The 23033-nt window shown below is 39.1% G+C and overlaps 1 protein-coding gene across 21 annotated transcripts in view; it reads left to right on the top strand.

Annotated features, from left to right (window-relative positions):
• Window positions 1-23033, top strand: part of TRPM3 (transient receptor potential cation channel subfamily M member 3) — a gene marked incomplete at both ends in the record, with an annotated part of 906375 nt that overhangs the window by 334908 nt on the left and 548434 nt on the right. For 15 of the 21 annotated variants that reach the window (XM_080708378.1, XM_080708376.1, XM_080708375.1 and 12 more), the window contains one exon: window positions 3683-3859. The exons of the other annotated variants lie outside the window; for them this stretch is intronic. In XM_080708378.1, the coding sequence (XP_080564504.1) occupies window positions 3683-3859 (177 nt within the window). Of the gene's footprint in view, window positions 1-3682; window positions 3860-23033 lie in introns of those variants that run through there. 21 annotated transcript variants of the gene reach the window in all.

Below are 23033 nucleotides of genomic sequence, written 5' to 3'. Positions count from 1 at the left end.
AAAGAGCAGTAAGAAGACTGAGCAAAGTAGTACAGTACTCTATCCAAATGGACTTAATGAGAGAGAACACGGTCTTCAAAACAAAGAAATATTAAATGTCTGTAGCTGTGGCTTATGTGACTAAGCTCAACTCTCACGAGGATTCTTAAAAAGGGGAGATGCTCAGTAGAAAGAGGGTTAATGGCTTATGTAGCATGAGAGAGACTTAGAGTTTGTTGAAAGGCAAGCTTCTGAATGGGCAAATTTGCTATTTTTTTAGGACACAGAAAAGTAAAAAGATCATGTCAGAGTTTTAAGCCTGCTAGAATTTTTTCTACATATTTGTCAATATCCACATTCATAAAATTTATAAACCAGCATTGTGGATTTGTGACATGTTAACTTTTGAAGATGGGTTTATACCAATTCTTTTTCTCATTAAACTTCCCTTCTTTATTTTTATTTTATTTTTATTTTTGTGGTACTGGGGATCGGACCTAAGGATGTTCTACCTATAAGCTACACCCCAACCCTATCATATTTTTTAAATTTGGAAAGAGGATCTCTCTAAGTTGTTGAGGACCTTGCTAAGTTGTTGGGGCTGACCTCAAACCTGCAATCCTCCTGTCTCAACCGCCCAAGTACTGGGGTTACAAGAATGCAACACCAGCGCCCTACTTAAACTTCTCTCTGAAGCCAAAGAAGGTATCATTCCCCATGAAAATACGGGGTTCTGGAAAACTCATTTTAGAGATTTGGATAGTCAGCAATCCAGGCAGAAACAACCCCAGGAATGGAGGAGCAGCCTCCCCTCCTACTGTAATACTTCTTTGATCTTTACCTCTTTTACAGTGTAGACTTCAATTCCCTGTGGGTTTTGTGCTTCTCTTTTCTAATTGTCATTAGAGCAGGCTGCGGATCCTCCTACTTCTCTATTCCACATAGTTCCTGACTATTTTCTTTGAGCAAAGTTATCCCATAAAAATTAAAGGGGCTAGGAGGATCAAAGGCTTTGTAGGTTCAGAGCTGATATGGTCATTTTGTGGGGGTTTTAGCATTTTGGAAGACTGAGGATCAGGGATAGGCAACTAGAGTGCTTTAGCCTTTTCATGAAGCAGACTTCTCACAACCACAAAGAAACCACTTAGGGACATTTAATAGCTTAAAAGGGCTGGAGCCTGGTAGCCTAGCTAAAGCCAGTATCTTGTGAGATCTGATGAATACACTCTACAATGACGCCCCAGGAAGCCCCTGCTGCCCTTGCCGGTTTCTGCTTTCCTCTTCATCCCATTTATTAAACTCATGATAACTCGTAGGAAGCTTTCAGGTTTAATTTGTCTTGCTTGACTTCATTACCTAGTACTACAAGGATGCATGCTCGTGTATACTTTATGAAAAATGTCAATGGGTTCCCATTCCCAAATCAACACGTGCTGCCTGGAAGCTGAATCATGGCAGAAGTAACTTAGAATCTTCCAGGCAATGTTCTAAGCACTCCTTTGGTGGTTTCTCATTCAGTCTTCACAATAGCTGTAGGTGTGTGGATTTTTGTTTAGTTCCGTTTTAGAAATAAGGACCAGAAAGCACAGAGAAGGGAGTAAATTCCTCAAGGCCAAGGTCACAGTCAGAATTTGAACCATGCAGTCTGATTTCAGTATCCATGCTGCTAACTGCTGTACCCCAGTAATGATCTGAGGGACATGCTCTGCCTGTTGCTTCAGCTTTTTATCTCAACTCTTATAAAAGATAAAAATGCCCCCCAAATGGAGGGAATAATGATTGTAGTGCTTCAACTATGGATGAAGTAGGAGTGTTGGGAAAGTTCATCTTTACAACCTCCTAGACAGGTGTCGATTCACACTCCAGATTGATGAGTCCTGCTGTTTCTCTGGTCCTCACTTGCTTATTAAGTCAGGTAGGGATATGACAGTAAGTAGCATCTGCTTTTCAGGTCTCCATTGGTATGAACTTATATAATGCATATGAACCACCCAGCACCATGCCTGACACATACATGTTAGCTGTTTTTATTTTACAACAGCCTCCAACCCTTTGGGAAAATCCAAAGATAACTGGAAATGTATCGACTCTATCAAGTGTGTGTGTGTGTGTGTGTGTGTGTGTGTGTGTTCTATTAAAGCAATAGTGCTTAATAGAAGATAATCAGACAAATCAGACACATGCATTTCATGTGCAAGTCAGTGGTCTGAGTTTCGCCAATGGGCCAGCTTTTCTGCAATATTCTTCTTTGATCTGTGACTCAGGACTTTGTGGGAACTTAGAATTGTAATGCAGTGTGTCGAGTGTTTATTACACTCTAGGGAGGACCAATGTTGTCCCCAAGTCTGAATTACGGCAGTGTGCTGTATCTGCTCTAACCCGCTGGATCCTCAGAGTGCAGATTAGTCCTGGAGCAGGGCTTTATCCACCTCTTACAGCTAATTAGCAATGGAAAATCAGTATAGACATAGCAAAAGCTATAAGGTGGACAAAATACACAAGATGGCATTGTGCTAAGGACATGGAAATTGCCCTGGGTGGAGTCCTTCTGTCCACTGCCCCACTGAGGTCTAATGTCTGGGGAGGGAACATATTCCTGGTTGGTTGTGACATAAACTCCCCCTCCCAACCCTTCCCTAACTCTTTCTCTACATGGAATTATCCAGTGTCCACCTTTACATTGGAAAGTTCTTTATTCTCTCTCACCACAGAAGCCCTAAAGACAATCTACACTCAAATGCAGCCACCCTTTCTTAAAGCCTCTTTAGAAAATGATGGAGGAGGGGGGCGGGAATCCCCACCTAAGGAAACCTGCACCAGGCACCATTAGGGTTAAGCTTTTTGTTGTTGTTGTTGTTGTTGTTGTTGTTGTTACAAAGAAAGGGTATCAGGTGGCTTTCCAGGAGAGGATAACCCCCAATATAGAAACTGTCATTTCTAAAAAGTATGCGAATATGTGAGTTTGCATAGCTTTCTATGAAAGGAATAACTCATGCTACCAGTGTGTGTGTGTGTGAGTTTGATTCTCTCTGCTGACTGCCTGTCCTCTATGTAATGTATGTATCCCGGTGAAAACTGTCAATCACAGTTAATAAAAACCCCAGAACACAGCAGGAATCCCTTTTACTATAGATCCCCTTTACGATAGCTCTCAATTTATTATGTCACATAAATCAAAATGGAAGCATTTATCATACTCAGAGCCATCCCTCTCCCTCCCTTCTTGTGCTAGCCCCTCCCCCAATGCCGTTTTGGTCTCCAGCCCCTCAAAGATGCTTTGTGCAAAAAAGTGCAAGTTCCCATTCTGGCTTTAATTTTGTTCCCGTTTGCTCTTCTCCTGGCTTCCCCCCAAAGCAAGCGAGCAAAGCAAATGGCCAGGGTTCCCCCCCAGTGCCTGACCTGCGCTTACTGGGAAGTGAGCGGGAGAGGGAGCGCGCATTCCGGAGCAGGCTGCTCCGACTCCGACCACAGGCTGTTTTGTGCAGGCTGTCCCTCTCCTTCCAAACCCCGCATCCCCTCCCTGGAGCAGCAGGCACTGTGCCTTCATTCAGCCACATTTGGTATGCATGAGCACGGCTGCAGGGAGAGGGGAGGTGGCTTTCTTAAGAAGGTTCAGGGGCTCGGGCAAGCCACTTGACTAGTCTCCCAAGTTCCAGGAAGCCTCTGCCCTGATGGAATTTGCAGGTGTGGAGATGGCCATGGGATGCCAGGGCCGAGGGGGACCATTCATCTTCTAGGCGTTGTTCAGGTTTGCAGTTTCTGGTTTTCCCGGTGGAATTTTGAAGAGGTCATGAATCAAACTGATGCTTCTCGACCCCTAAACTGGACCATCCGGAAGCTCTGCCACGCAGCCTTTCTCCCATCTGTCAGACTTCTTAAGGTACTGTAACTTGCTGCTTTGAATGGCTCTTATTATGCTTTTCAGGGCTAAAGGCTCAACTTCGCACTTGGGCTAGGACGCACGTTTTGGGGAGAGCTAGTGCATGTGGTGCTGGTTCTGTTGCCAATGGCTGGAGAAAGGTTCTTAACACCCCTCACCCATCCCCGAGCCCCTTCCCAGAGGATGGTGTGAGCCACACTTGAGAATGAGATTATTTCTTAGAGAATGGACTACCTGAATGCCACCCTCCCTTAACCATCCCTAAAACAGAATTAATTAACTTCTTTGCCGGGTGGGAAGAGTAGTGGGCGTGAATTCTCCACTCCCCTGCATTTGGCTCCTGGGCGTTTTTCTCCTCCCTGGGGAAGCCCTTCGACCTACTTTCCCTTAAATGGAACCAGAGAGAACAAAGGATTCTCCTCGTTTTTAAAAAGCCCTTTTCTTAGGTGGTCAGTCAGGTAAAGACAAAGGAAGAAGGAAACCTCCCCAGATATTGAGGGTTTTTTGGTACTCCTGTTTTTGTTTGGTTTTTATTTAAGTCATGATGATTTCTGTGTCTGGAGTGAAGTCAGTTGTGGGAAAGTATTGTTCCACATATATCGAATGTAAGCTGTCTCTGGCTCTGAGTCACACAAAAGATTCCTACTACACCTGAGCCAAAATTATCACCTTGTGTCTGCAGCACACCTTTTTCTAGAAGCATATATATAAAAGATACTGAAAAAGTCTGCACAACTCCATAATGATCCACCTTCTTCACTTGCCTTAAAAGAAAATAAATACAAATAAAAGAAAGAGGTTCCAAAAATAAGTATTATTTCCTAGAAAAAAAAAAGAACATGGTAAACCTTATTTGGGAAAGCACATATCACTGAATGTTCAACATCTATTTCAAGTTTAAAAAAAAATCAAAGCAAAGTACCAAAAATTTTTAAAAAGCAAGGAAAAGTTTTTAATTTCTTTTTCAGTATTATGGATGGTCTTTTGGGTTAATTTCCACTGGGCATTGAGTGAATTGGCTACAATGGAGGATCAATGAATGAGCCCTGAATTAAGTCACACTTGCAGATTATTTTTCTAAAGCTGTGTTCTGGTTACGTTTGAAGTGGATAATTAGTTCCATACTGCTAAATAGCTCAGCAAAACAGAGTGGTAACCATTGACTGAGTTTTCTTGACCCTATTAAACATAAACTGGCATTAACTTCCACAGGAACTGCCCCCAAATGCCATTCAAATCTCCATCATGTGGTTGTCATGGCGATGGCTTGCCTCCCTAAGGGATATTTGGGAGGACAAGCAGATTTGGGCATGGAGTGGGAGAGAAGCTTCCTAGGAAATGCACGCTTTTGCTATATTGTAACAACATGTGTGATAGGGCATGAAAAAGAATGAGGGCAGAGAATTAACAAATAAATGTCAAGTCTCTTCTGGCATCACTAGTGAATTAAGAATCTGGGGCAAAGAAGGTTTTGTCAAATCTTAAGTATGACTGAGAAAGTCAACTCTAGTAATTCCGTGTGCAATGAGAAATATTTTTTTTCAGTTGAAGTCATTCATTGACTTTACACTAAAATACTGCTTTTAACCTCATCTTAAAGGTTATTTATATATATATATATATATATATATATATATATATACTCAATATTACTAATTATTACTCTGCTTTTTAATAGAAAATGTTACTCATTTACTAGACAGCAGAGTAGTGCCTAATTGAAGTAGATTATTTTTGAGCTGGAATATTTCATTGAAAGTACCAGCTCTCTGATATAGCATGAGACATTATCTGTATCACTCCAAGGCTTTCCTGGTCATACAGTACCACCCTCTCATCCTTCATTAATATGGTGCTTGATATGAATTCATCTAGTAAAGTACATTAGTGAGCATCCATTCAATCTTTACAACATCTGAAAAACAGGATGAATTTTACTAAAGAACTCTCTTTCTGAATGATATCTGTATTGTTGAAAGATCATAGCTACCCTAGGAGACTCTACATAGCGTATCTCAAACTCGTAAAAAGAAAATAAAGGGATAGCAAATTTAACAGTAGTAAGAAAGAAAGAAAAGCTACTGCTGTACACGAGCAGTCGTGTTGCCCACATGGATATGCATGTTATGTTTTTCCCTCACATCTGGATTGGTGCTCACCGGTCTTGGGCTTCGCTAATGCCAATGAATTTTTGCAGCACTTTTATCTTTCAAGTGAAATGGAAGTCCACGAGTAAGAATTTGCATCTTTGGCAAATCTTCTTCCTGGCTTACCCCATACATTAAATATTTAATAGCAGTTACTCTAACTGTTCCTTCCCTACTTTCTGCTCCCTTGCTCCTCTTCTCTCAGAATCTTCCTCTCCCAGATCTTCCTCTCCCTCCCCCACACCAGCACCATGTTAATTTTGATGGATGGATTCTCTGGGCATCCAGGAGTTTATTGAAATACATAGCTAACAAAACAAGTTCTATTCAACAGGTAATTAATTATTGTTTCTCTTCCAAAACACGGTTGTGATGTGATATTCCCTCTACAGTGCCTCATCTTGTCCGTAAATGCAGTGTGGGGCATGATGGCCTGATAAGATTTAGCTAAACACAGATTACTCACAATTTCTGACAGTCTGGGCGTAAGCCAATTTCCCTTACTATTTTTTTCTTTGAAAATGTGTGTGTGTGGTTTTTTTTTTATAACTTACTTTGTTATATTAACATTTCGAAATAGCTTCATAATGGCATTTCCTGCATTTCCCATGTCCTAATAGAAATAGGATAATAACAAATCAGAAAGTGGGGGCAGCCTCTGAAAGAGGAATTAAGCCGAATAAGTGGTAAAATATACTTACCATTCCTTCTAAACACATTTCATTTGTTGCTTTGTCCATCTCAGAGCAAATCTTGAACATGTCAACTAACTTGCATCTTGAGTTTGAGATTGTATTTGAAAATAACACTTGAAAATGAATTTCTGGACCAGGCTGGGGTAATGCTAGCCAAAAGATAGAGCCTGTTTTCAAAGGGCTACATTTCAAATGGGACACATTCCAAACTCTTTCTCCTCGGTCATCATTTGCTTCATTCTTCTTGTGCTTTAAGATTTCATTTTACAATTAATCAAAAAAAGTCAAGTTTATTTCAGTGACAGAATGTTCTTAGCATATTTCATATTCATTATCAGGTCTGTCTCTGCCATTGTTTTATTTGGAAAATTTTATTTTGGTAACATGTTGAATTTGAAGATTATTTTTAGGGCACAGAGCTTTCTTAGTGTTGAAGTCTTGGCAGACTATCTGAAGGGAAGGCTTCTGGAAAATGGGTTGCCTTGAGGAAAGAGAAGCTCTGTGCTTGTAAGATTTTGGATAGATACCCTTAAATCAGTTTGTAATTATAATGCACCAATAAAAGTACAAGAAATAAAAAAGAGCAAGTGATCAGGATTATGTTAATATTTATAACATTTTTTATTGAACAATCATATGACTTTGCACAGAAATAAATTATATTTTGAAAAAGTAGGCCTAAACATTGGGTCCTAAATCCCATTGGTTTCCTGATTAGCTGTAACAGTGGGTAAGTTATGTAGCCTCTGTAACTTGGAGTCCTCTTCCAAGTAAAGGGCTTGGTGTTTTCTTTTTTGTTTGTTTGGTTGTGTGTGTGTGTGTGTGTGTGTGTGTGTGTGTGTGTGTGTGTGTGGTATGATACTAGGAATGGAATCCAGGGGCATTATATCTCCAAGCTAAACCCTCAGCCCTACTTTTTAATTAATTAATTAACTAATTAATTTATTTATTGTGGCACTGGGGATGGAACCCAGGGATATTCTACCTCTGAGTGATACCCTCAGCCCTATTTTTTATTCTTTATTTTGAAACAGGGTCTCATTGAGCTGAGGCTGGCTTTGAACCTGCGCAATCCTCTTGTCTCAGCCTCTCCAATGCTGGGATTACAAGCATGCACTACCATGCCCAGCTCTAGTTGTTGTTTTTTTTCTTTTTTTCTTTTGAAACAGGGTCTCACTGAGTTGCAAAGGGCCTCCTAAGTAGCTGAGACTGTCCTTGAATCATGGTCCTCCAGTGTCAACATCCTGCCTCCAGGAATGCTGGGATTTCAATTGTGTGCCACCATGCCTGGCCTGGGGCTTGGGTTTTAATTTCTATCCATTATTGTGACTCTATTTGTTGGAGTCTGCCTTACTGCATGAGTTTTAGAGAGGGTACAGTCTACCTGAGCTTGAAGGATTAAATAGTAAAATGGGAAAAGGAAATGGGTAGGTAATGACAAGGTTTAAATCACAGAAGGCTTTATCTTCTAACTAAGCCCTTTGATCATCATCCTGAAACTAAGGGCTATGATTAAGGAAATCTTTGCGCTGAGGAGACCACCAGATTCTGCTATTATATAATCAATCTGGCTATATTATCTAGAAGAGGTAAGATGGTACAACTGAAAATGGAATGATTTGATTATAAACTTGAATAATTTATAACATTCTGGGCTAAGGCAAAAATAATGAAAATAAAATAAATGGGGGCTTGTTACATTGACTAGTGTGATAGAGAGAAGAGGCCAGAATGGCTTTTGAGTTTCTGTCTTTGCCATCTGGTTGGTTGGTGATCCCACTACAAAATAAAAGTTCTGATACTCAAGTCCCTATTTCAAAAAATAAAATAAAATAAAATAAAATAAGGGCTGATGATGCAACTCAGAGGTAGAATGCCCCTGGGTTTATCCCCAGTACCCAATCCAGAAAAAGAAAAAAAAAAAAACTACATTGTAGTTGTTCTTGGGTGAGGTAGACTCTTTTGATTGACTCTACTGACACCCGAGACAGACAAGAATGTGGTTCCTGATCTCATGCTTCTCCTTCAGCAGCCTGGGCCCCATAGAATGTGCAATAGCAGAGGATCATTTGAGGTAAATCGTCTACAATCAGTAGTATCACTTTTGTTTCTCTTAGGCTGGACTTTTGAAATATAACCCATCTTTATGTAAAATTATTCATAGTCTTACATAGTAAACTGTCTTCACTCTCACCCAGCTCTTTTTTAAAATCTAGTCAAAAAGTTTCCATTTTTTTTTATCTTCTCCTTTTTTTGCTCTTATATAGAAGCATCAGTGACTCAAGGGAATTGCTTTGAAGAAGAGTGATTGGGGATCAGGGCAGTCCCAATTCCACCCAAGTACTAAAGCTCTGTGATTCTCCAACCCCACTTAATGGTAGCCTGGGTCCATGATATGGTCCCTGAAGCACAGCAAGTTCCTAATGATCAGGTGAATTTGGCCCATCTTCAACAGTGGATTGTAGACCCTCCAGAAACTGACTTCTCTTGGATCTTCTCAAAGTCCTCAAGAAATGGTGATATTGACATTTGTGTCAGTTTTTGTTACTCATTTCTGAATCCCAAAGTCTCCCATTTATATCTAAATTTCAGAATCTTGTAAGGGAGATAGAGTAGTACCAAGGAACCCAGATGTTTGCTCAGCCAGGACAGGACCCTCCTGAAACAAATAGCAGGGAGTAGCAGTTGATTTCCACAGCCAGAGAAGAAGCATGTGCCTCTTATGTCTACACACACTGTCAAATTGTGGTGAGGTCAGGGAACTTGTTATGGACCAATGCAGCCAAGTGCCTTGAAGACAGGAAACTACTTTTAGGAAATCATGGCGTATTGTGAGGCCAAAGTTAGAGCATGCCAATAAAGAAACTTCCATCTTTCCATATCTTCACATGCCAGTCTTTTTCCCTTAAAAAAAGGAGAAAGGGAGGAAAATAGGGGAAAAGAGGTAACCAAACTAAACACCAGGAGGGCAGGGGAATTGTCTGGGGGCATCATAGCTTCTACTTGGGTTGCTAAACAGGGAGCCGCATGACTTACCTCCTTATGACATATTCTAAGGCAGTATGAGAGGAATTCCTGAGGTTTTGAGAAAGCCCTCTGACTCTCTGGGAAGTTCTGTATTCTATGTTGTGGAGACAAAAGTGAAAATGTGTGGTCTAAAGGAATGAGAGAAAAAATGAATGGGATATCCAAATCCAGGGGCCAGCTTGTTCAAAAGGGCCAGGAATCACAGTAGCACTTTTACTTAGGTCAGCCTCACCTTTATTGGTAACATCTTGCCTCTCCAAATGTAGTTTCACATTCTTCCTTTTCCCTGTCTATTGGTGTAACTCTTAAGTGGTACCAAATTTTCAGATACCTAGATCATATCCTTATATCCTTTCTCTCTTTCTACTGTCTAACAAGAAAATGTTTTAAGACTATGTACATTGTGGCTCATGCCTGTAATCCCAGTACTTGGAGGTCTGAGGCAGAAGGATCACAGTTTCGAGGCCAGCTTCAGCAAAATAGTGAGACCTTGTCTGAAAAATTAAAAAATAAAAATGAAAAAGGGTAGCGAGCTAGCTCAGAGAATGCCCCTGGGTTTGATTCCCAGTACCCCTTCCTTCAAAAAAGACGGTGGCTGTCAAAAGGCACTTGATAAATGTTTATTAAATAAAGACATGAATTAAATAAAAAATATATGAATTCCTAAGAATGCTTAAGGACCAAGTGGAGAGAGGTGAGAAAAGCAAGTATTCCAGCCCTACCTGCAGAGTTGCTAATTCTGTGAGTAAGCTGTGGGCTTAGGTATCTGCATTTAGCCAGTTTACCAAGGGAGTCTGTTGCCTGGAGCCCCTGTTAGGACCCCACATTGAGAAAACCTGCCATTGGTGCAGCAGATATAGAGGAAAACTTAATTTAACAGCCTCTCTTACATTGGCATCTGGGTAGAACAGATTTTGTGTTCATCAACAGTGGGAGCAAAAGGTTTTAAGTAAACAGTTCACAGGTTTTCAAATTTAATCAGGAAAGATCATGTACAGAGCGAGTAGGAAATTAAGTTCAGCTGCCCTGCTTTTGATTGTACATAATATAGCACCCTAATCTGAAGAAGAAATGTTTGTCCCTGTTCTCTTACTCTTCTCTTTTTTATACAATCATCTTTCTGTGTATTTTTTTCATAAATTTTTTTCAGCCATGCTATATAAACTTTCATTTTTGTTTTCTTAAATTTATGGGAAGATGGAGTTGTAAACCTATACTCTCAAAGATAGTGTCCATAGTCAAGATTCTAGACCATTCTGCATATGACCTCTCTGCTCTCTTGTGACACTGGATTGCAAGGGTCACTCAGTTCATGTCCTGTAGAATCCAATGATATGAGACAGCACCAAACAGGAAGTAGCCAGTTCACTCAGACCCAAGCCCCAAGCAGCCATGACTGATGTCCACAATGCGAAGGATCCAACCAACCTCACTCTCCTGCTAGGTCTACCCAGAGATTCTAGACCAGGAGGAGGAAGAAAACTCCTAGAATTTTTGTTCAAAAAATTATATCTAAGCCGGGCGTGATGGCACATACTTGTAATCCCAGCATTTTGGATGTTTAGACGGGAGGTTCACAGTTCGCGGACGGCCTCAGCTACTTAGTGAGGCCCTTTGCAACTCAGTGAGACCCTGTTTCAAAATAAAGAATAAAAAACGTAGGGCTGGGGGTATAGCTCAGAGGTAGAATGCTCTGGGCTCCATTCCCAGTACTGCCCCCCCAAATAATATCCATACTTAAAATTAATATCATACTTGTAGATTTTTAAAAGTGATGTATAACATTAAAAATTACATGTAGGAAAAATAGAGCTGAATGAAATTGTCTTGGATCCTGAACACATAGTAAAGATACAATGCTGTTTCTCTGAGAGAGGGAGGGATGGATATAACAGAATCCCTGGAAGGGGACATTTATATTTTATGTTTATCACACATAAATTTGTATTTAAAAGCATTTGGTGATCCTTCTCAAACCATTGGCCCCTCTCTACTTCAATTTCAGAGACATATACCTAGGAATTGTAGTTTAGGAATGGCTTTGATCCATTTTGCATCTTCCTTCCAAAATCATGGTTCTTAGAGATTTAATATGTAGGTATAGAACTGATAGATACATAAATGGAAGATAAAAGGAATGAATGATTTTTTAAGAAATTCACTTAAAGCAACATTTTATGTATTTAATTGTTTTACATAAAGAAAACTTACCCAACACTAAGAACTCTTGAAGGAGAGTTTCTCAAAGCACAGTTCAAGACTATTACTGCTTGCCACAGAATCAGATCCTGGGCTCTCTTCTCAGACCTCCTGAGTTACATCCCTGGGAGGCCCCGGAAAGCTGCATTTAACCAGCAATCCAGAGGAATTTTGTGCATACTAACACTTGAAAATCTCAAAAGTTTGACATTTTAGTAAGGCGTTACGTGCTTATTAAAATTATCTCTTAGTCATAACTACATTTCCATATCTGAATTTTAGTATTAAAAAGTGAGCACTTAGCATCTCTCTGTATTTTTATACTTGGATTGGTGCATTGTAATATATATCATAATGAGGGTCAATGTAACACAAACATACCTGCTCAAAGCACTTAGTGAGCTCCCCTCGGATACCACCCTGCTCCCACACCCTCTGTGTACACGTTAGTGACATTGGTGGCGAGACCTTCGTATATGGACAGAGCATGATCTGAACTGTTTTCTTCATCAATTTTTCCTCTTTTTCTACCTTTTCCCCCAACCCCCTTGCCCCATTCTCCTGTCCTTTCTCCTCATTTATCTATAGTCCTCTCTGTTTCCCAGTTTCTCTCTAGCTTCACATAGGGGAAAAAACAGAAACCCTTGTCTTTCTGAAGCTGCTAATTTCACTTCGCATAGCATTCTTTGGTTCCACCCGTTATCCTGAAAGTGATGTCATTTTCTTCTTTTTATGGCTGAGTAAAATCCCATTGTGTAGATATGCCTATATTTTCTTTATCCATTTATCTAGTGACAGGTTGGTTCCCTAACTTGGCTATTGTGAATGTGCTGCTATGAACATAGGTAGGCATGTATCACTATAGTATTCTGACTTAAGTTCTTTTGACAAGCTACTGAGGAATGGTATAGCTGAGCAGTTTGGTAGTTTAATTCCTGTTCTTTTGGGGAACCCCCACACTCATCTCCATAGTAGTTGCATTAATTTATAGTCCCACCAATGACATTTAAGAGTTAATATTTTCTCACATTCTTACCGACATTTATTGTTGGTATTTTTTTTTTTTTCAGTACTGGGGATGGAACGCAGGGGCGTTCTGCCTCTGAGCTACACCCTCAGCCCTATTTTTTAGTCCTTTTTATGTTTGAAACAGGGTCTCACTGAGTTGTGAAGGGCCTCACTAAGTGGTAGCTGAGGCTGTCCACCAACCACGATCCTCCCGTCTCTGCCTCCCGAATGCTGGGATTACAAGTGTGCACCACCATGCCCGGCTGTTGGCATTCTTGATCTTTACCATTCTAACTGGAGTTAGATAAAATCTTAGTATAAAGCTGGGCGTGGTGATGCACGTTTGTAATCCCAGCATTCGGGAGGCTGAGATGGGAGGATCACGGTTCGCGGACAGGCTCAGCTACTTAGTGAGGCCCTTTGCAACTCAGTGAGACCCTGTTTCAAAATAAAGAATACAAAATTGGGCATGGGGTGTAGCTCAGAGGTCAGATGCCTCTGGGTTCCATCCCCAGACCTGCAAAAAAAGAAAAAATCATAGTATAGTTTTGATTTATATTTTCCTGAATTTGAATCATATTGAACACTTTTTTTCATATATTTGGCTATTTGTATTTCTTTGAAAAGTGCCTATTCGGTTCAATTGTCCATTATATTTTATTAGGTTATATGCTTCATTGGTATTATTTGTTCTTTGTATATGCTAGATATTAGTCCTTGATCAGAGAAATAGCTGGCAAAGATTTTCTCTTCTGCAGTTTTTCTCAATCTTTTTTGTTACCTTTGCTGTTTTTTAATTTGATGCCATCCCATTTTTTGATTCTTTGTCTTACTGCCTGAACTTTGGGGGATCTTACCAAAGAAATCTCTATCAGTATCTATATATTGAAGAGTTGGTCCTATGTTTTCTTCTAGTAATTTCAAAGTTTCTAAGTCTTGGCTCCATTTTGAGTTAACTCTGTGTAGGGTGACAGCCATCTAGTTTTTATTCTTCAACATATGAATACTCAGTTTTTCTAGCATCATTTGTTGAAAAGGCTGTTTTTTCCCCAGCATATATTTTTCACTTCTTTGTAAAAAATCAACTGGCTGTAAGTGTGTGGTTATCTTTCTGTATTTTCTATTTTGTTCCATTGGTCTATGTGTCTGTTTTGTGCCAATACCATGCTGTTTTTGTTACCATAGCTCAGTAGTATAATTTGAAATCAAGTATTTTGATGCCTTCAACATGGTTCTTATTACTCAGAATTGCTTTGGCTATTCTCTATAAACTTATATAGGGTTATAATATATCTGCACCTTTAAAGTTTCTACACTCACAGAACATCAAATGACTTTTATAATTGTTTTTTAAGGAACCATACAGAAAACCTCATTTAAATGCCAGAAATGTGTATTAAATAGGTAACATCTTGAATTAGAACAAGAGACTGCATACCAGCCCTGTTCTTGTTTGCTTAGAACCCTGAAATGTTCACGGCTAAAGGCAGGAAATCTTTGTGGCAGAGAAAGAACACTAAGTCCAGCTTCTGCCCCAATTATGTGGCCATTGCTGAGCCAAACAAGATCCCCTTACATGTGCTCTTTCAGCCTTATGCTTCTCCCAGGTGCTAGCGTCACCTATTGGCCAAATTGCCCACGGTGGAAAACCTGTGTTCATGCCTTTTGCCTTATTTTCTCTCGTGTCTTACATAATCAGCCAATCATTTATGCCAGGTTTTTTCATAAAAATGTCTCTGATCCACCCCCTTCTGTCTGTTTCTAGTTCCCAAAATTGGCCTCCTTTTTCCTTGGGCCCAAAATACTACAACTGCCTCCAGTCTTGTCTACCTCAAATCAGGCCTTCCCACAACTTTCAGAATGGTCCTTTAAAATGCAAGTGAGTTTAGGAAGATGCTCTCTTTAGCATTCTTTAGTGACTCTCCATCTCTTTCAGAAGGAAAACTAAGCTCCTTGGCATGATACATCAGATCCTCAGTGATCATGCCTCTGCCCCCTTCTCTTTCCTCATTATTTCATCTTCTTTTGCTAAAACTGTGGGACTGGCCTTTTTACACAAGTTTTCTCTCTACCTGGAAAACTTGAACCATACCTTCTTGCCCATTTTTAAATACTCAACTCAGGTAAGTAGGATGGCTTCAGGAAAAATTTCCTGAATCTCCAAAACAAGGTTGCACTTTCTTTTTCTGTATCTGAATAAAAGTCAATGGGTATTTCTACCTTTGTTTAACATACTTTGGTATTATTAGTACATTTCTCCTATTCCAAAAATCTTCTCAAGGATGGGATTATGTCTTATTCATTTTGGTGTGTGTTGCAGTTAGCAGAGAGCCTAGGGCATCTTGGGTGCTGGATGAATTATACTTGAATAGGTATGTGTTGGAGGAAATGAATAACTCTTCTTGATTGAGTACTGTGAAATTGAGTAGAACCAAATGGTACTACTGGGTTTTGGTACTTTTCGTTTCTTTTCTTATTGGTGCATTGTAATCATACATCTTGATGAGTCTCAGGATGATAAAAGTATCCATGCTCACAACAGTCATTGAGCACTCCCCAGTTCCCACCCCACTCCCTCTCCCTCTCCCACTTCTTCTCCCTCTTCCTTTCCCTCTCTCTCCCTACCTACCTTCCAGCGCTCAGCATAGTGATTGACTTTGATAAGCAGCTGTGTGTGTACATCATGTCCATTGAAGTGTTTCCCTCTTGAAGGTTTCTTGCTCCCTCCTATCCCCCTCAGTTAGGTCGCCTCCTTCACTCAACCGAGGTTTCTCCTTATTGTCTTTGTACTCTTCTACATTGAAGAACACAGGTTCAAGGCCAGTCTCAGCAACTTGTGAGACCCTCAGCAACTTAGTTTTGAAAGCTTGTTTCAAAATTTCAAGTCCTGAGGGTATAGCTCAGAGGCAGACTGCCCTTGGGTTCAATCTCTAGTACCAAAAAATAAGAGAAAATCTTGAGTTTAAGATTACTTACTTTATAAATTCCCCAGATTGGAAGATTAAATAATTGAACCAATTCTTATTTTAGTACTTAACAAAAGTGATACAGAATAAATAAAACACTGTGGGAGGAAACTGGAAGTAGGTAGGGCCAGATGTCTGCTTTGATAATATTAACTGAAAGAGAAAGTGAGACATTCAAATGGCATTGTCTATTGATTATGTTCCAGAAAATGCATTTCTTAATTTAGCAATCTAATATACATGAATATATTTACTTTAATAATGTTGTTGGCTGGGTTACACTGTGAAATAGAGGAAATACTATAACAAGAAAAACTACACTGTGAAACCTGTCGGCGTCATTTCTGCTTAATCCTTTAAATATATCTTCGGTAAATGTCTAATAATAACAATGGAGACAGTACCCTGTTGAGGTATTTTGGTATTTCCATTTAAAGATAAATGTAATTTAGGATTTATTTTTCTGATGTCATCAGCTTATTTTTACTATATAGGGTATCATGGATCAAAGTCAAGTAGAAATCTTAGCTTATCAGACTCCTTAAGGGGAAAATAGATTAAAGTCAAAATAAATTTCTTGAGGAATTGATCAAGAGTTTTAGAAAATTATCCTACTACCTGTTGGTTAAGATCAATAATACATGTGGCTGAAAAGAAAGTAAATACTTAACTGTTGAAATATACCTATGATTATCCACCTCTTTACTAGAAGAAACATAAAGAGTGGGATGTCAGACTTCCCTAAGGAATATTTGCTCTAAATCAAAACTACACTGAGATTCCATCTAATCCCAGTCAGAATGGCAACCATAAAAAAAGTCAAAGAGCAATAAATGTTGGAGAGGCTGTGGGGAAAGAGGCACTCTTCTACATTGTTGGTGGGATTACAAACTAGTCCAGCCACTATGGAGATCAGTGTAGAGAGTCCTTAGGAAACTGGGAATGAATCCACCATATGATACAGCCATGCCACTACTGGGTGTCTTTTTAAAGGGCTTGGAACCAGAGAACCACAGTAATATATTCAATCCATGTTCATAGCAGCACAATTCACAATAGCTGAACTATGGAACCAACCTAGATTTCCATCAACAGATGAATGGATTACAGAACTATAGAAAATAAACACAATGGAATTATACTTGGCAATGAAGAAAAATAAAATTGTGTCATTTGCAAGAAAATGGAAGAACTTGGAAAAAATTATATTAAGTGAGATTAGCCAATCACAGAGAGTGAGAGGTCATATGTTTTCTTTAATATGTGCAGGATACGGAGTAGTTGGGCTACAAGTCAGACTTCAGATGAGGAGAAACCTCAGGGGAGCCAGGGAGGAGATAAAAGGGTAGGGGTGGAGGAAGACTTAGGTTCATGTAGTCTATGTGTATACGTATGAATATATACCAGTATCAATCTGGGTACTCTGTATTAGAAGAGGGGATATGGGGAGGGGGGCACCAAGACCATGTACATATATGTCCTTGTCAACATGATATACATTATGATGTAAGACTATAATAAACCAATAAAAGCACAAAATATACAAATTATTTGCTCTATAGTTCCGGAGCACAGATTAATGATGGCTGGACCATTTAGGATCAGGTGGTTTAATGTACTTAGTTGCTAAATGTTTTGAGCCAGCCTAGCAAGCTTTCCTTCCTTCCTTCCTTCCTTCCTTCCGCACTAGATATTGAAACCAGGGGCTTTCTATCTCTGAGCTATACCTCCAGCCCAATTTTTTAATATTTATCTGGAAACAGGGTCTCACCAAGTTACAGAGAGCCTCACTAAGTAGCTGAGGCTGGCCTGGAACCTGCAATCCTCCTGTCTCAACCTCCCAAGTACATAATCCCAAGTACTTGGAATTTGAATGTGTGCCACCAAGCCTTGCACAATGTTCCTTTAAAACGAGGTTTCTCAACTTCAGCACTACTGACATTTGGGACTGGAAAGATCTTCGTCCTGGGTTTGTCTGTCTTGTGCACTATAAGATGTTGAGTAGGATCTTTGTTTTCTATTCACAAATTTTAAAGAGCATCCATTGTGACAAGCAAAAATCTCTCCAGAAATTGTCATTTATCCTTTGAGGGGCAGAATCATGCCAAGTTGACAATAACTAATTTAAACATTTCCCCTTGAAGACAGATATTTTAAGAAGTGGGTAGAGAATTTGTTTTACCAGAATCTCAAGAGATACTTCCTAGTGATATGATGGAAGGGAATGCATTAGATATACTTTCTTTTCCATTTTACAAATGATTGAAATTTAGCTTACATTTGGGAAATTACATTACATTTGGTTGAGTTCTTGTCACTAAATATAGAAAGACTAAGCAATTATTTTCTCATCTTACTGTCAATCATTTCTTATAAGAAAATGTAATGTGACCAATTTATCTGAAAGTAAACAATCCATATATCTTGCTTTGTAAATTACAAACACATTTGTCAGTTTGATTGATGGTATCAAGCAAAATGTTTAATTTTTACTATTTTTTTATCATAACTTCTACTTAGAACTATTTAAAAATATAATACAGGCTGGGTGTGGTGGTGCATGCTTGTAATCCTTGTACTTGGGAGGCTAAGGAAGGAGAATCACAGGTTTGTGGCCACCCTCAGCTACTTAGTGAGAACCTCCATAATTAAGTGAGACCCTGTTTCAAAACAAAGTATAAAAAAATAGGTCTGAGGGTGTAGAATGCCCCTGGGTTAAATCCTTAGTAACACACACACACACACACACACACACACACACACCTATGTGATTAGATTGTGGTACCCTGTAATAATTCAAGATTTTCACTTTTCCCCTCATGCTTTGGATTTGTCTCTGTAGTATGGAAGAGATCTGCACTTTTATATTGAAGAAAATTGCTGGGTGTAGTAGCACATGCCTGTATTCTCAGTATTTGGGAGGCTGAGACAGGAGGATTACAGGTTCAATATTAGCCTCAGGAACTGAGCAAGCTCCTTAACAACTTAGGAAAACCCTATTTAAAAAAAAAATAGCCAGGTGTGGTGGCACACATTTGTAGTTCTAGCACTTGGGAGGCTGAGACAGGAGGATTGCTCAGGTTCAAAGCCAGCCTCAGCTACTTAGTGAGGCCCTCAGTAATTTAGTGAGGCCCTGTTTCCAAATAAAGTATAAAATAGGTCTGGGAGTATAGCCTGGAGGTAGAAAGCCCCTGGGTTCCATCCCCAGTAACACACACACACACACACACACACACACACACACACACACACACGCACACACACACACATAGAGCTAGGGGTGTAACTCAGAGGTAGAATGCCTCTGAGTACCAGTACCACAAAAATAAATACAATATAGAGTTTATTTTAATGAATAAGCAAGGAAAATTTTCACTTTATCAGTGATCTTTTTCATGGCATTAGCTCATATGAACATTCAAATATTTTATATTAATATTTTATGTTAATCTAGAAATTTATACAGAGGCTATTTGATGATGAGTATAACTAAGTTTAATTTTTAGTCATTAATTTTAGCACGATCAAATGGACCTGAAAGTTGAATTTTAGCCTTAGTTTGATATTAATTAACATTCCCCCCCCCTTGGTTCCCTAAAGTAACTACTTATGCCTTTCATTGCCTCAGTGTTTGTATTAAAAAATCAGAGGATTGGGTGAGATCAGGGGCAACAAACTTTTTCTATAAAATGCCAGGTTGTAAATATTTTACATTTTGTGGGGCAGAGTCTGTGTTGCAGCTACTTTGTGAGTTATCCAATTTCTATTATAATAACTCCACTGTACTGTAGCACAAAAGCAGCCATAGACAGTACATCATAAACGAGCATAGCTGTGTTCCAAGAAAACTTATTTATGAATCCTGAAACCTGAACATCATACATTTGTCACATCAAAAATAATATTTTCAACCATTTTAATGAAAAAACAACACCACAGTTTTAGCTTACCTGTATACCGAGGGCAGGTGGTACTTGGCCTTGGACCAGTTTGTCCACCATGACATGACTGCTAAGGACCCTTCCAGCTCTAACATTCTTGAATTTATGTAAGAATGGTAGAACAGCCACCGCATGTTCCCATTTATTTTATTTTATTTATTTTTTTGGTGGTACTGGGGTTCCTGGAAGCCCTTCTACCTCCGGGCTACACTCCCAGACCTATTTTTACATTTTTATTTGGAAACAGGGTCTCCTAAGCCAGCGTGCGGCTGGCTTCAAACCTGCACGGTCCTCCTGTCTCTGCCACCCAAGCGCGGGGATTACAAGTGTGCGCCACCACGCCCAGCTTTTGCCCCCATTTGTTCATTAAAATGTCAATGTTCATTGAAGGGTGGTGTGTGGTGGGCTTGCTCTCTTGTGATGGATTGAATAAGTATTCTCTCTTTTAAAAAGTGAATGCATTCTCAATTCTTCAAAAGATGCCATTATTCTGAGTATATAGAGATATAAATGGGCCGAAAGCGAAGTGGTGTTAAAATGTGAAAAGTCCTTCACAATTTGCTTCACACCTAATGAAATGAACTTCATAGCAACCTCGTGAGTTAGTATTACAAGTGGAGTTACTCTCTTTTTTAGGTTAAAAAATGTATGTAATCTAAGTAGAGTTAACCACATATTAGTGGAATTTTCTGAATCCAATCTCAGAATTCCTTCTCTTTATTCATCTACCTCTTAGACCTTTTCTCTTTTTCTCTCTTCATCTGTGATCCAGATTAGTTATAAAGTTATTTCAAGCACAGATAATAGAAACAGATTTGTTTCTGAGTCTTAATTGCCTTTGTTATAAATAAAAATGATGCATTGTATAATTTCAAAATCAATACATGTTTGGCTTTGCCATCGACCATAGTCAGTATTCAATGAAGATGAATCCTTTTGTTCAACTTAGTACAGCAGAAATGGTGCAATGCAAATGCACAGACTTTAAGATGTCTTTTGTAAGAATTTGGACTTGAGGAATGCATGTTATTTGTGTGCAGCTATTCTCACTTTGGAGTTACTATATGTTGCATTAATCAGAGTTTTCCAGAGAAACAAACCAATAGGAGTATATGTATGGAAAGATGTTTATTTTAAGAAACTGGTTTATGTGATTACATCACCTTGCAAGTCCAAAATCTGATCAATGAGGCCAGGAGGCTGGAGACTTACAAAAGAGTTTTAGCTCAAATATGTTGTAGACAGGACATTGAAGCTAGAGTCGCTGTTGAACCAGAAGAGCTGCTATTGCAGACCAGGTCTGAAGGCCATCTGCTAGAGAATTCTCTCTTGCTTGAAGCAGATCAGCCTGTGTTGTAATCAAGCCTTTAGTTGATTGGATGAGACCAACCTGCATTATGGAGATCAATATACTTTATTCAAAGTCCACATATTTATAATTTTAAATTTTTTATTGGTGCATTATAGTCATACATCTTAATGGAGTACAAGATGGTGGAGGCATACATGCACACATCACCCAATTAGCCCTTATCGAATTCCCACCACATTTCATCCCCCTCCCTCCTCCTCATGTTTGACTTAGTGATTGACTTTGATATGTTTGTTAATGTGCATCACGTACATTAGAGAATTTCTCTTTTTGTGCCTCCTATCCCCCTCCGTCAGATTGCCTTATTTTTTCATCAATATTATCTCCTTATTCATCTGGAGTTCTGCCTATGAAACATTTTCTCCCTAGCTTCTACATATTAGGAAGAGCATCTGCTATCTTATTGTGACTTACTAATATCACTTAAAATAATGTCTTCCAGTTCCATCCATTTCCCTGTAAATGATGTAATTGTATTTTTCTTTATGGCTGAATAAAAGTCCATTGTGTACATATCCCATAGTTTTGTAATTCATTCATCTGTTGATAGACTTCTTGGCTAGTTCCATAGTTTGGCAATTAAGAATTGTGCAGCTATGAACATAGATATGCATGCATTAATTTAGTAGTTTGGTTTCATTCCTTTGGGTAGATACCCAGAAGTGGTATTGCTGGATCATATGGTAGGTTCATTCCCATTCTTCTGAGGATCCTCCGTACTGTTTTCCAAAATAGTTGCACTAATTTGCAATTCTACCAACAATGAGTTAGAGTTCTTACTTCCCCACATCCTCACTAACATTTGTTGTTGTGTTTTGAATGATTGCCATTCTAACTGGAGTTAAGTGAAATCTCAGGGGAGTTTTGATTTGCATCTCTCTGATAAAGTCCACTAATTTAAATGTAAACTTTATCTGAAAAAAACCCTCATAAAAATATCCAGAATAATGTTTGACATAGTTTTTGGCCACTATGGCCCAGACAAGTTGACACACAAAATTAATCATCATATGGGGCACTGTTAATTAATTCATTATAATGTAAGCAAAATTTTTCTTCCAAATTTAATCTCTAGGCTACCCAGTAGCTAGAATAGAAACATGGACAACTTAGGATGCAGACTTCTCTGTTATGGCACTCCAGTGTATTCTATTTTTGCTTTTCTTTGACTCTGTCTACTCTACACTTTGCAGACCAGCTTCTTCTATTTTTCTGAATTCTGCTAACCCTTGCTGGGATGCCTGGTTCTATGTCATCTCACAGTCCTGTTCCTTACATCTCCCTAGTTTATCTTTCCTATCCTCACTTAAGAAAACCCATTCATCCTGGTTCAGTCAGATGTTCACTATCATCTATTTAGCTCTGGTTAGGGAAACAGAATCATCAGGTATAAACATATTCACTTAGACCTATTCTTCTATCAGGTGGTGTGGTGGGAGCAGATTCTATTAGCAAATATGTAGACCCAGCGCTTCATTAACAGTTACCCATGAATACACACACACACAAACACACAGACACACACACACACACACACACACACACACACACACAATAACTCAGTGGTTTTGGAATCAATGCAGACTTAGGTGCTGCAGGTAATCAAAAACTAAGATTTTATTCTGCAAGTGAAGATACGCTTTTTGTTAATGTACACTGAGAAAATAGATACTAACTATAAAATTTGAATTTAGGTATATCATTAATACAATATTTCTAATAAAAAGGTTTAGAGAGCCTAAAAAATAGTAGGTGCTCTCCTCCTTTGGAAGAACACATTGAAACCATGAAACAGTGCTTTTAGAATCCTGCCCTAGAT

This window comes from Muscardinus avellanarius (genome assembly GCF_963383645.1).
Source record: "Muscardinus avellanarius genome assembly, chromosome: 13".
In the NCBI taxonomy this organism is placed as follows: Eukaryota; Metazoa; Chordata; class Mammalia; order Rodentia; family Gliridae; genus Muscardinus; species Muscardinus avellanarius.
The sequence above is the reverse complement of the archived record's forward strand: the minus strand, read 5'-3'. Positions and strand labels throughout refer to the sequence as shown.